This window comes from Mustelus asterias, unplaced genomic scaffold (assembly GCF_964213995.1).
Source record: "Mustelus asterias unplaced genomic scaffold, sMusAst1.hap1.1 HAP1_SCAFFOLD_1146, whole genome shotgun sequence".
Lineage (NCBI taxonomy): Eukaryota > Metazoa > Chordata > Chondrichthyes > Carcharhiniformes > Triakidae > Mustelus > Mustelus asterias.
In genome coordinates this window covers 56,965-70,794 of record NW_027591091.1, presented here as the reverse complement: position 1 = coordinate 70,794, position 13,830 = coordinate 56,965, and the positions used below count along the sequence as shown (strand labels likewise).

At 48.8% G+C, this 13,830-nt stretch overlaps 1 protein-coding gene across 1 annotated transcript in view; it reads left to right on the top strand.

Moving 5' to 3' along the window:
• Positions 1 to 8,233, top strand: part of LOC144487938 (tetraspanin-4-like) — a 54,108-nt gene extending 45,875 nt beyond the window's left edge. The window contains exons 5-8 of the mRNA XM_078205992.1: positions 206 to 307; positions 413 to 541; positions 3,248 to 3,331; positions 7,764 to 8,233. Coding sequence (XP_078062118.1) covers positions 206 to 307; positions 413 to 541; positions 3,248 to 3,331; positions 7,764 to 7,832 — 384 coding nt within the window. The 3' untranslated portion in view covers positions 7,833 to 8,233. The remainder of the gene's footprint in view (positions 1 to 205; positions 308 to 412; positions 542 to 3,247; positions 3,332 to 7,763) is intronic.
• Positions 8,234 to 13,830: the final 5,597 nt, after the last annotated feature.

Below are 13,830 nucleotides of genomic sequence, written 5' to 3'. Positions count from 1 at the left end.
GCATTTGGTTCGGTCAATCTGCTGGGGCCTGGTGCTTGCTTGGATCAATCACCTTGTGGTATCGGGTCGGATTGGCCAGTTGTCATCTTGTATTCAAATTCATTGATCAAAGCAATGTTTGATCAATCAGCCAGCTATTAATATTGGAACCAATAGATATCCCATAAAAAACCCATGCACTAATTGTGTTGTGTGTCGATTCCAGATAAACCTTTACGCAAAGGAGGAGCTCCAGAATGGGCTGCAGTTCTACAACACATCCGGAAACAGCGGGCTGACAAATGGCTGGGACATTGTGCAGACAGATGTAAGGTCATTCCACCAATATAACTTGCCTCTCCGCTGTTGCTGGGTAGGAGTTTGTTCAGGAGAGTCACTGACCGTTTACGCGTGTGTTTCTTTCCCTGTCCAGTTCCGCTGTTGCGGTGTTGTTCATTACGAAGACTGGTTCAGCGTCTTAAACGGGACGAAGGTGCCCACTTCCTGCTGCTTCAAGTTGATCAATGATTGCTCGACTAATTCCGACACCTGGTGGAAAGATGTGAGTTGCCAGTTTGTCGCCCGTAGGCGCTAAGGGGATGGTTCCGTCTCTCAGACCCTCCTCCAGCCCAACAACCCTCTTGAGATCATAAGATATCGGAGCAGAATTAGGCCATTCGGCCCATCGAGTCTGCTCCGCCATTCGATCATGGCTGATATGTTTCCCAACCCCATTTTCCCACCTCATCCCCGTAACCTTTGACCCCCCTTACCAATCAAGAACCTATCTATCTCTGTCTTAAATACACTCAATGACCCGGCCCTCTGGGGCAATGAACCAGGGACCCAGGGACTCCAGGAACCCTGGTACGATTCCGACCTTGGGTGACTGTCTGTGTGGAGGCTGCACGTTCTCCCCGTGTCTGCGTGGGTTTCCTCCGGGTGCTCCGGTTTCCTCCCACAGTCAAAGATGTGCGGGTTGGGTGGATTGGCCGTGCTAAATTGCCCCTTAGTGTTGGGGGATTAGCAGGGTAAACACATCGGGTTATGGGGATGGGGGAGGATTGGTGTTGTTCGAGTCTGCTCTGCCATTCCATCATGGCTGATAATTTCTCAACCCCATTCTCCCGCCTTTTCCACGTAAACTTTGATTCCCCTTATCAATCAAGAACCTATCTATCTCTGTCTTAAATAATGACCCGGCCTCCTCTGTGACAATGAATTCCACAGATTCACCACCCTCTGGCTGAAGAAATTCCTCCTCATCTCGGTTCTAAAGGGTCGTCCCTTTACTCTGAGGCCGTGCCCTTGGATCCTAGTCTCCCCGGCTAATGGAAACATCTTCCCCACTCTATCCAGATCTCTGCCCTCTTCCAACTCCATGTCCTTTACACGCACATATAAGGAAAGATTGAGCAGGGTTGGGGATAGCTGTACTCAATGAAGACTGACATGTGACCTTTTGGAACAAGATTTTGAGGAGGCTCGACGGGATAGATGCTGAGTGGGTGCTGCCCCCTCACTGAGGAATCTACAACGAGGGGATATTGTTTCAGAATAAGACATAGAATCCCTACAGTACAGAAGGAGGCCATTCGGCCCATCGGGTCTGTACCAACCACAATCCCACCCAGGCCCTATTCCCGTAACCCCACTCATTTACCCTGCTAACCCCCCCTGACACTAAGGGTCAATTTAACATGGCCAATCAACCTAACTTGTACGTCTTTGGACCGTGGGAGGAAACTGGAGCACCCGGAGGAAGCCCACGCAGACACGGGGAGAAAGTGCAGATTCCACACAGATAGTGACCCGAGGCTGGAATTGAACCTGGGACCCTGGCGCTGTGCGGCAGCAGTGCTAACCACTGCGCCACCCAATTCATTCCATTTCAGACAAGGATCACGGAATCATAGAATCCCCACAGTGCAGAAGGAGGCCATTTGGCCCATCGTGTCTGCACCGACTCTCCACCCTCCCCACTCTATGCCCAAAACCCCACGTATTTAATGATGAGGAATTACATCTCCGAGGGTCATTAACCCTTGAAATGCTCAGAGGCAGTGGAAGCTGGATCACTGAATATGTTCAGGGCTGAGTGAGGTAGAATGTTGATCTGTGGGAATCAAGGGTTATGGGGGGGGGGCTCGCAAGAAATTGGAGTTGAGGCCACGATCATGATGTTATTAAATGGCGGAGTAGGCTCGAGGGACCAAATGCTCTCCCCCGTGTCTGCGTGGGTTTCCTGCGGGTGCTCCGGTTTGCTCCCACACTCCAAAGATGTGCGGGTTAGGTGGATTGGCCATGCTAAATTAACCCTGGTGTCAGGGAGATTATAAGAAGTTTAACAACACCAGGTTAAAGTCCAACAGGTTTATTTGGTAGCAAAAGCCACACAAGCTTTCGGAGCTCTAAGCCCCTTTTTCAGGTGAGTGGGAATTCTGTTCACAAACAGAGCATATAAAGCCACAGACTCAATTTACATGAATAATGGTTGGAATGCGAATACTTACAACTAATCAAGTCTTTAAGAAACAAAACAATGTGAGTGGAGAGAGCATCAAGACAGGCTAAAAAGATGTGTATTGTCTCCAGACAAGACAAGACAAGATATTGGGTTCATGTCACACTATTTGTAACTCCCACAGTTGCGTGGACCTGCAGAGTTTCACTGGCTGTCTTGTCTGGAGACAATACACATCTTTTTAGCCTGTCTTGATGCTCTCTCCACTCACATTGTTTTGTTTCTTAAAGACTTGATTAGTTGTAAGTATTCGCATTCCAACCATTATTCATGTAAATTGAGTCTGTGTCTTTATAAGCTCTGTTTGTGAACAGAATTCCCACTCACCTGAAGAAGGGGCTTAGAGTTCCGAAAGCTTGTGTGGCTTTTGCTACCAAATAAACCTGTTGGACTTTAACCTGGTGTTGTTAAACTTCTTACTGTCGGGGAGATTAACAGGACAAACATGAGGGGTTACAGGAATAGGGCCTGGGTGGGATTGTGATCGGTGCAGACGCAGTGGGCCGAATGGCCTCCTTTTGCACTATAGGGATTCTATGATTCTATTTCATGAAGGAATTAGATATAGCTCTTGGGGCTAAAGGGATCAAGGGATATGGGGGGGAAGGGTGGGGATCAGGATATTGAATTAGATGATCAGCCATGATCATAATGAATGGTGGAGCAGGCTGGATGGGCCGAATGGCCTCCTCCTGCTTCTAGTTTTTATGTTTCTATGTTAACTTGTTTACCTTGTGTTGGTAGGCCTGCTATGAGAAGGTGATTGAATGGCTGAAGGACAATGTTGTGGCTGTCTGCATCTTTGGACTTTGCATCCCAGTGCTACAGGTACGTCACTTTACAGAACGAGCAACGACAGTTACCTCAGCAACCGAGGGTACCCTGCCTTCCCAATTCACAATCAGAACTAGCATATCCAATGACAGCAGGTTAACATGAAGGAATCGCAAGAAATTAGGGAGGCAAATGGTGTTTTAGCCTTTGTTAAAAATGGATTGGAGCATCAGAATAAAGATGTCTTACCCCAATTATCATAGTTAAAGTTTATTTATTAGTGTCACAAGTAGGCTTACATTAACACTGCAATGAAGTTACTGTGAAAATCCCCTGGTCGCCACACTCCGGCGCCTGTTCGGGTACCCTGAGGGAGAATTTAGCACGGCCAATGCACCCAACCAGCACGCCTTTCAGACTGTGAGAGGAAACCGGAGCACCCGGAGGAAACCCACGCAGACACGGGGAGAACGTGCAGACTCCACGCAGACAGTGACCCAAGCCGGGAATCGAACCCGGGTCCCTACGCTGAATCACTACAGTGCAGAAGGAGGCCGTTCAGCCCATTGTGTTTGCACCAACTCTCTGACAGAGCATCTTACTCAGGCTCTATCCCCATAGCCCCACATATTTGCCCTGCTAACCCCCCCTAATCTACACACGTTGGGACACTAAGGGGCAATTTAGCATGGCTAATCTGCACAACTTTGGAGTGTGGGAGGAAATGGGAGCACCTGGAGAAAACCCATGCAGACACGGGGAGAATGTGCAAACTCCACACATACAGTGACCCAAGCAAGGAATTGAACCTTGGTCCCTGGTGCTGTGAGACAGCAGTGCAAACTGTGCCACCATGCCACCCTGATGGGGGATTGGTGAGGCTAATGGAGTACTTCGTCCCTCTTTGTAGAGTACCTCTAAGGAGGGTGCTCCAGTTTCCTCCCACACTCCAAAGATGTGCAGGTTAGGTGGATTGGCCATGCTAAATTGCCCCTTAGTGTCCAAGGATGTGTGGATTAGGTTGCTTAGGCATGACAAATGCACGGTGTTACAGGGATAGGGCAGGGCTCTTGGCCAGGTCGAGATGCTCTTTCGGAAAGTCAGTACAGACACGATGGGCCGAATGGCCTCCTTCTGCACTGTTCTAAAAATGTAAACTATCTGTGTTTTTAAGTTTGTTCCCAATTGCCCAATGCGTTAAATTTGTTTGCGAATTCCTCTGTAGTCTACTTGTTCTAACACTGCATTCTCCTCCGACCTGGTCACCCCTGCCATTCCCAGGCCCTCCTCTTATTCCTCCTCTCATCGTCTTCCTTCCCAGAATTCCTTCCCTAACACTCTTCACTTTTCTCTCCTCCCTCCCCTGAAAACGTTCACCAAACCCACCTTTCCAACAAAGCTTTCAGTTCCTGTGGTGGCACAGTGGCACAGTGGTTAGCACTGCTGCTTCACAGCGCCAGGAACCCGGGTTCGATTCCCGACTTGGGTCACTGTCTGTGCGGAGTTTGCACATTCTCCCCGTGTCTGCGTGGGTTTCCTCCGGGTGCTCCAGTTTCCTCCCACAGCCCGAAAGATGCACTGGTTAGAATCATAGAATCTCTACAGCGCAGAGATTTGGCCCATCGAGTCTGCACCGACAACAATCCCACCCAGGCCCTATCCCTGTAACCCCACATGTTTACCCCCGCCGACAGTAGGGTCAATTGATGGCCAATCCGCCTAACCCGCACATCTTTGGACTGTGGGAGGAAACCGGAGCACCCGGAGGAAACCCACGCAGACATGGGAAGAATGTGCAGACTCCACACAGGTTATGTGCATTGGCCGTGCTGAATTCTCTCTGTGTACCCGAACAGGCACCGGAGTGTGGCGACTCGGGAATGTTCATAGTAACTTCATTGCAGTGTTAATGTAAGCCTACTTGTGACTAATGAATAAACTTTAACTTTTTTTTAATGTTCCCATGTATCTGCTTTGACATCCATTCCTTTGCTATTCCTAAATATATTCTTTCCAAAGAACCCGCGGCTATTTTTCTTATGTTAAATGAACAACATGATTGTAATCTGTGGCCTTTTGACTCCAGGATACAAGAAGAAAGCTTGTTATCGAAAATATCTCTCCTCTCTGAGCTATAGCCTGTTTGGATCTCTCGGTCCCTCCCACGCTGCCTCTTTTAGGGTTGCCAACTGACATGGGGATTTTCACAGTAACTTCATTGCTGTGTTAATGTGTAAGCCTACTTGTGACACTAAACTTTAAAAAATAAACTTTAAACTTTAAAATTTAGATTAAATGTATTCCTGTGGGTCTCATCACACAATTCATGCTCCCCCCCCCCTCCCCCCCCACTCCCACCGCCCCCCTTCCACACCACCATGCCATAGAGTCATAGAGGTTTACAGCATGGAAACAGGCCCTTCGGCCCAACTTGTCCATGCCGCTCTTTTTTCTTAACCACTAAGCGAGTCCCAATTGCCCGCATTTGGTCCATATCCCTCTATACCCATCGTACCCATGTAACTGTCTCAACGCTTTTTAAAAGACAAAATTGTACCCGCCTCTACTACTACCTCTGGCAGCTTGTTCCAGACACTCACCACCCTCTGTGTGAAAAAATTGCCCCTCTGGACACTTTTGTATCTCTCCCCTCTCACCTCAAACCTATGTCCTCTAGTTTTACACTCCCCTACTTTTGGGAATAGAGTTTGACTATCTAGCTGATCTATGCCCCTCATTATTTTATAGACCTCTATAACAGCAGTCTCCAAACTCTGATCCGGATGCGGCCCGCTGCGGGCCAGATGTGGCCCGCGGGCCGTAGTTTGGAGACCCCTGCTCTATAAGATCACCCCTAAGCCTCCTACTTTCCAGAGAAAAAAGTCCCAGTCTATCCAGCCTCTCCTTATAACTCAAACCATCAAGTCCCGGTAGCATTCTAGTAAATCTTTTCTGCACTCTTTCTAGTTTAATAATATCCTTCCTACAATTGGGTGACCAGAACTGTACACAGTATTCCAAGTGTGGTTTTACCAATGTCTTGTACAACTTCAACAAGACGTCCCAACTCCTGTAATCAATGTTCTGACCAATGAAACCAAGCATGCTGAATGCCTTCTTCACCACTCTGTCCACCTGTAACTCCACTTTCAAGGAGCTATGAACATGTACCCCAAGATCTCTTTGTTCTATAACTCTCCCCAATGCCCTACCATTAACTGAGTAAGTCCTGCCCCGGTTCAATCTACCAAAATGCATCACCTCGCATTTATCTAAATTAAACTCCATCTGCCATTCGTCAGCCCACTGGCCCAATTGGTCAAGATCCCATTGCAATCCGAGATAACCTTCTTCGCTGTTCACTATGCCACCAATCTTGGTGTCATCTGCAAACTTACTAACCATGCCTCCTAAATTCTCATCCAAATCATTAATATAAGTGACAGTGCCGCCAGAACTATACCAATTGGAAAGCGTTAAGAATCATTACACAATTGGATGACATTTGACTGTCAGCCAATCAACCTTTTCCCCCATTTTCAATATTTTTATTTCTCGTAAAGGGAAATTGGCACAATAAAAACAAATGTTGTTTTTAATATCCCAATGGTTTTTTTCCAGGGTCGCGCACACAGCAGTGTCCTGGAGATTGCTCCTTAATCCTGGAGACTCCAGGCCAATCCTGGAGGGTTGGCAATCCTATTCTGGGGCGGCAGGGTGGCACAGTGGGTTAGCACTGCTGCCTCTCAGCGCCAGGGACCCGGGTTCGATTCTCGGCTTGGGTCACTGTCTGTGCGGAGTCTTCACATTCTCCCCGTGTCTGCGTGGGTTTCCTCCGGGTGCTCCGGTTTCCTCCCACAGTCCAAAAGATGTGCTGGGTAGGGTGCATTGGCTGTGCTAAATTCTCCCTCGGTGTACCCGAACAGGCGCCGGAGTGTGGCGACTAGGGGATTGTCACAGTAACTTCATTGCAGTGTTAATGTAAGCCTACTTGTGACATTAATAAATAAACTTTAAATAGAAATGGAATAGAAAAAAACTCCCTACGCTTTTAACAACATTTACATCTGGCTTTTTATTTGAGTTTAGCAAAACATTCTCACTGTTAGTTAACTGCAATGTATTGGTAATAATGTTAATGTGAGCCGACTTCATAGAGAAATTTATCATAGAATCCCTACAGTGCAGAAGGAGGCCATTCGGCCCATCGAGTCTCCACCGACCACAATCCCAACCAGGCTCGATCCCCATAACCCCACTCATTTACCCTGCCAATCCCCCTGACACTAGGGTCAATCTACCATGGCCAATCAACCTAACCCGCACATCTTTGGAGTGTGAGAGGAAACCGGAGCACCCGGAGGAAACCCACGCAGACACGGGGAGAACGTGCAGACTCCACACAGACAGTGAACCCGAATATCAAGCAGGGGTGAGTTTTCTGCTCTAATTTGTGAATCTTCTTTCCCTCCTCTCCCCTGCTCAGATACTCGGGCTGGTCTCGTCCTTGGTGATGTACTGTCAGCTCGTCAGGACGGAGAAGCAATACAGCTGAAAAAGTATTCTTCCCACCTCCGTGAACCCTGGGGTTCAGTTCTCCATCTCTTCAACTCAAGCCTTTGGCATGTAGGCCACTTTCAAGTAGACAACTGAATTATTATCCCCCACAGGGTTATAACAAAACTGCGGCATCTTAAAGCAATTATAGAGGTTATCCGAACTTGGGGTTCCCCGCCGGCAGGTCGGGGTAATGCAGAGATGCTGAATTAGAAGCTCCAAATGCTATAACAACTTCCTAGTGACATCGCAACACATGGTGTCAGCTACGCTGTGTGTTGAAAATGCCTCCTCTAGACTTCTTCCCCTGTACATCTCCTGAAGTGTTTCAGAGTCAGTAGAGAAATGCTTTACGTGCCTAAGCATGTGTAAATAAACTTCCTTTGGTTTTTTTTCCAACTTGAGTTTCCCCGTAATGTTTTTTTCTAATGGTTTCGTGACGCCCGCTTTCTGCCAGGAGGGGAGAGGGTGGGAGGGAACGCCAGCCTGGCAGGGGGCACAGTTTGGAGGGAAAGCCACAAGACTATCGGTCACTCTCATCCCACAACCCACCCTCCCTGGAACACGAGGGTTGCCCACTGTTGGGCGAGCGCCTGGAGGTTTCGTCATGGTGGCACAGTGGTTAGCACTGCTGCCTCACAGCGCCAGGGTCCCGGGTTCGATTCCCGACTTGGGTCCACCTTCCGTGTGGAGTTTGCACGTTCTCCCCATGTCTGCGTGGGTTTCCTCCAGGTGCTCCGGTTTCCTCCCACAGTCCGAATTGGTTTGGAAAATCTCAGCGGGTCTGGAGGTGCTGGTTAGGTGCATTGACCCGAAGTGTGGCGACTAAGGGAATTTCACAGTAACCTCATTGCAGTGTTAATGTAAGCCTTACTTGTGACTACTAAATAAACTTTACTCACGTGACCTCCTGTTTCCCCCACCACCCTCCCCCCCCCAACCTCCCCCTGCCAAACTGACCCAGCCCCACACTCCCGCTATTGGTCATCGGACCACTCCAACCTCGTGGCACCTGACCCATCTTCTGGCCAATTGGAAAAGAACCAGCCTCTTCATTCACTGGTTGGATAATTCTTGATTGCAACTCCAAACAGCTTTCTATTCTTGGATAAAAGCAAATTACTGCAGATGCTGGAATCTGAAACAGAAAGAGAAAATGCTGGAAAATCTCAGCAGGTCTGGCAGCATCTGTAAGGAGAGGAAAGAGCTGACGTTTCGAGTCCAGATGTCCAGGCTTTGACAAAGGGTCATATCTGGACTCGAAACGTCAGCTCTTTTCTCTCCTTACTGATGCTGCCAGACCTGCTGAGATTTTCCAGCGTTTTCTCTTTTGGTTTTCCAGCTTTTTATTCTCCCTGGTTGATTACTTTGACCTCGAGAGAATATCGTTGTAGGAACGGATTCTGGTAACAAACAGGAAACTACCGATCATAGAATCATAACTTCGATACAGAATGGAAGGAGACCATTTGGTCCATTGTCCCCATGCTAATTCTTTGAAAGAGCTTTCCACTTCCCCACGCCTTTCCGGGTGGCACGGTGGCAAAGTGGTTAGCACTGCGGCCTGACAGCGCCAGGGACCTGTGTTCGATTCCCAGCCTCGAGTCACTGTCTGTGTGGAGTTGCGTGTTCTCCCCGTGTCTGCTTGGGCTTCCTCCGGGTGCTCCGGTTTCCTCCCACAGTCCTGAAAGACGTGCTGGTTAGGGTGCATTGGCTGAATTCTCCCTCAAGGGGGCAGAGGGAGTGACAGATTCTCTCGGCCAAAGGAAACTTGTCTTTGACACTTGGATCCCATGTGTCTTTGAGAGATTCCCATGTTGTGGCCGGGGCGAATATTGTCCTTCAAAGAATCCCATGGTTGGGGTTTTCCGGCCTGTGGCAGGCCTGGCGGGGTGGGGGAGTGAGGAGAGGTGGGGGGGGGGTACGGGTGCAGCGAGCCAGCCAGAAGCCCATTGCCCGGTTCCGGGAGATCCAGGACGCGGTCTACAACTAAATGGCAGGTTGAACTCCTTCAGAGGGAAGTGGAGAGGGAACCACATTGCGGAGGTTCTGCAGTCACATACAGGCCAGACAAGGTAAGGACAGCTGATTTCCCCCACTAAAGGACATGAGTGAAGCAGATATTTTGATACAAAGAAAGTGTATAAAAAGAACAGTCCAGCACAGGAACAGGCCCTTCGGCCCATCAAGCCTGCGCTGACACATAAAGGCTTTCCAAACTAAAGACCTTTTGTCTCCACGCGGTCCATATCCCTCTATTCCCTGCTTATTCATGTATCTGTCAAGATGCCTCTTAAACGTTGCTATTGTATCTGCTTCTACCACCCCCTCTGGCAGCGCATCCCAGGCACTTACCACCCTCTGCGTTAAAAAACTTGCCTCCCACATCTCCTTTAAACTTTTCCCCCTTTTACCTTCAACCCACATTTCTACTCTGGGGAAAAAAGCTCTGACTATCCATTCTGTCCAGGCCCCTCATAACTTTGTAAACTTCTATTAGGTCGCCCCTCAACCTCTGACACTCAAGGGAAAACAAAATAAGTTTGTCCAATCTCTCCTCATAGCTAATACCCTCCAAACCAGGCAACATCCTGGTAAACCACTGTTATGTTCTGATAACCACTGTTGTGTTCTGATGACTGGACACACCCCTACCGGTGCTGCCTGAGGCTCCTCCCCTGTTCACTGGGGTATAAAGGTGGCTGCTCCTCCCCTTCGCCTCATTCTGGTCCGGTCCTTCGGTTAGAGTTTACTGTAGAGTTAGTTCCCTTTTATAGTTAATAAAAGCCTATTATTCCAGATTCCGTCTCTGGGTGTTGATAATGCATCACTGTACTCTCTCCAAAACCTCCACATCCTTCTGGTAGAGAGGCGACTATGAATGTACGCAACATTCCAAATGTGGCCTAACTAAAGCTCTGTACAGCTGGAAAATGACTTGCAAGTTTTTAGAATCTATGCCCTGACTGAAGAGGGCAAGCATGCCATACACCTTCTTATCCACTTGTGTTGCCACTTTCAGGGAACTGCGGACTTGTAAGCCTCGATTGTGGCATCCTGTGCGCGGCACGGTGCCACAGTGGTTATCACTGCTGCCTCTCAGCGCCGGGGACCCGGGTTCAATTCCCCGCTTGGGTCACTGTCGGTGCGGAGTTTGCACATTCTCCCCGTGTCTGTGTGGGTTTCCTCCGGGTGCTCCGGTTTCCCCTCACACTCTAAAGATGTGCAGGTTAGATTAGATTGGCCATGCTAAATTGCCCCATAGCGTCTAAAGATGCGCAGGTTAGGTGGATTGGCCTTGCTAAATTGCCCCGCAGGGGGATTATCTAGGGTAAATGCATGGGGTTATGGGGATAGGGTCAGGGTGGGATTGTGGTCGGTGCAGATTCGATGGGCCGAATGCACTGTAGGATTCCACGATGTCGATGATCCCTCTGTATGTTAATGCATCTAAGGGTTCTGCTATTTCGTATATTCTTCCCTCCTGCATTAGGCTTTTTGTGTTGCAAAAATTCAGTACTAATGTGGTTACTGATAACAGATTCATTTATCTAATAAGCTGAATTTAAATTTTCCGACATCCATAGTGGGATTTGAACTCATGGCTCCCGAGTATTAGTCCAGGCTTTAGGATTACAGTTCCTGATAATTCTCTCAAATGCATTTAGAATGTCACATAATCAGCAATCCTTTCATTACGATTAAAAAGTACTTTGTCCCAGCAACACTTAATGTAACAATTTGTTCTAAATTATCCAGCTCTGCGATTTGGGAGTTAAGTCCATCGTGGTAATGGGGTGAAAATTACTCTACCCGCCCACTGTAAAAGTGTTTAATCGTTTTGTTTATTTATTAGTGTAACAAGTGGGCGTACATTCACACTGCAATGAAGTTACTGTGAAAATCCCCAAGTCACCACACTCTGGCGCCTGTTCGGGTACACTGAGGGAGAATTTAGCATGGCCAATGCACCCTAACCAGCACGTCTTTCGGACTGTGGGAGGAAACCGGAGGAAACCCACGCAGATACGGGGTGAACGTGCAGACTCCACACAGACATTGACCCAAGCCCGGGAATCGAACCCGGGTCCCTGGCGCTGTGAGGCAGCAGTGCTAACCACCGTGCCACCCACATATATATATGCACGTAATTCAGGCTAACACTCTCTCAGAGCATACTGGGCAGCACAGTGGTTAGCACTGCTGTCTCACTATGCCAGGGACCCGAGGTCGATTCCAGCCTTGGATCACTGTGTGGAGTTTGCACGTTATCCCTGTGCCTGCGTGGGTTTTCTCCGATGCTCCGGTTTCCTCCCACGCTCCAAAGATGTGCAGGTTAGGTGGATTAGCCGTGCTAAATTGCCCCTTAGTGTCCAATGATGTGCAGGTTAGGTGGATTAGCCATGGTAAATTGCCCCCTTAGTGTCCAAAGATATGCAGGTTAGTTGGATTGGCCATGCTAAATTGCCCCTTAGTGTCCAATGATGTGCAGGTTAGGTGTATTGGCCATGCTAAATTAGTGTCCAAAGATGTGCAAACAGAGACAGACAGATAGACAGTCACCCAAGGCCAGAATCGAACCCGGGTCCCTGGCGCTGTGAGGCAGCAGTGCTAACCACTGTGCTACCATGTTGTCCTATGAAAATATAATATATATTAATTTACACATAATATTAGCAGTGTCATGAATCACAGTGGAGTGGGGGCGGGGGTGGGGGGGCCGCACGGTGGCACAGTGGTTAGCACTGCTGCCTCACAGCGCCAGGGTCCCAGGTTCAATTCCAACTTCGGGTCACTGTCTGTGCAGAGTTTGCACGTTCTCCCCGTGTCTGTGTGGGTTTCCTCCGGGTGCTCCGGTTTCCCCCCACACTCCAAAGATGTGCGGGTTAGGTAGATTGACCGTGCTAAATTGCCCCTTAGTGTCAGGGGGACTAGCAGGGTGAATGCCTGGGGTTACGGGCCTGGGTGGGTTTGTGGCCGGTACAGACCGAATGGCCTCCTTCTGTACTGTAGTGATTCTATTTCGAATGGAAAATATCCACAATGATACTGTTGGTGACATTCCACTGAGGCAGCAGCTGAGGCGCACAGTAGGATGAAATACAAGGGGAATTGACTTTGAATCCAAACTCTGACTGTGAGCTCCAGACTGAGACTGGATGGGAATGGGAAACTGTTTTAGCTTTTCAGTGTGGCACCGTTACAGGAATGTGAAATACAGGATCCGAGAGGCAGGACAGGGACAGACAAATTTCAGGGAAATAAACCCGTGGTTTTAAGCCAGGGATATTCCCACTTCCCTGTGTGATTCCAGCGATGATGAGCTGCAGGAAACACCTTGACGCCAAATCAGTTTGGGAAGAATGTCTCCTTCCCCAGTGACAGTACCCCTCCCTGTCAGCCCAAAAGAGCTACTCCGCCACCAAATCGACTGAGTGTGAGGTTTAAAGAGCAGAGTCACTGTTGGGTGGACGGGCAACTAAAGGTGACTTCCCAAGAAGTGACCGTTGTCTGTCAAGTGTCAGCGGGAAGCACTCCCTCCCTCACACCTCTGACTCAGAGTGTTCCAGGGTCAAGTCCAGAATCCTGGCCAGATTACATGCACAATAGCACCTTTAAACCTAGTGAAACATATCAAGGCGGTTCACAAGAAAAGTTTTTTAACTTTATTTATTAGTGTCACAAGTAGGCTTACATTAACACAGCAATGAAGTTACTGTGAAAATCCCCCAGTCGCCACACTCCTGTTCGGGTACAATGAGGGAGAATTTAGCATGGCCAATCGTGGGACACTGCACCAACTTGCCAAATGAGCATCTAACTCGGGTCCTATCCCTGTAGCCCCACGCATTTACCTTGCTAATTCCCCCCCCCGCAACCTACAGATTTTGGGACACTAGGGGGCAATTTGGCACAGCCAATCCACCTAACCTGCACACCTTTGGACACTAAGGGGCAATTTAGCATGGCCAATCCACCTAACCTGCACACCTTTG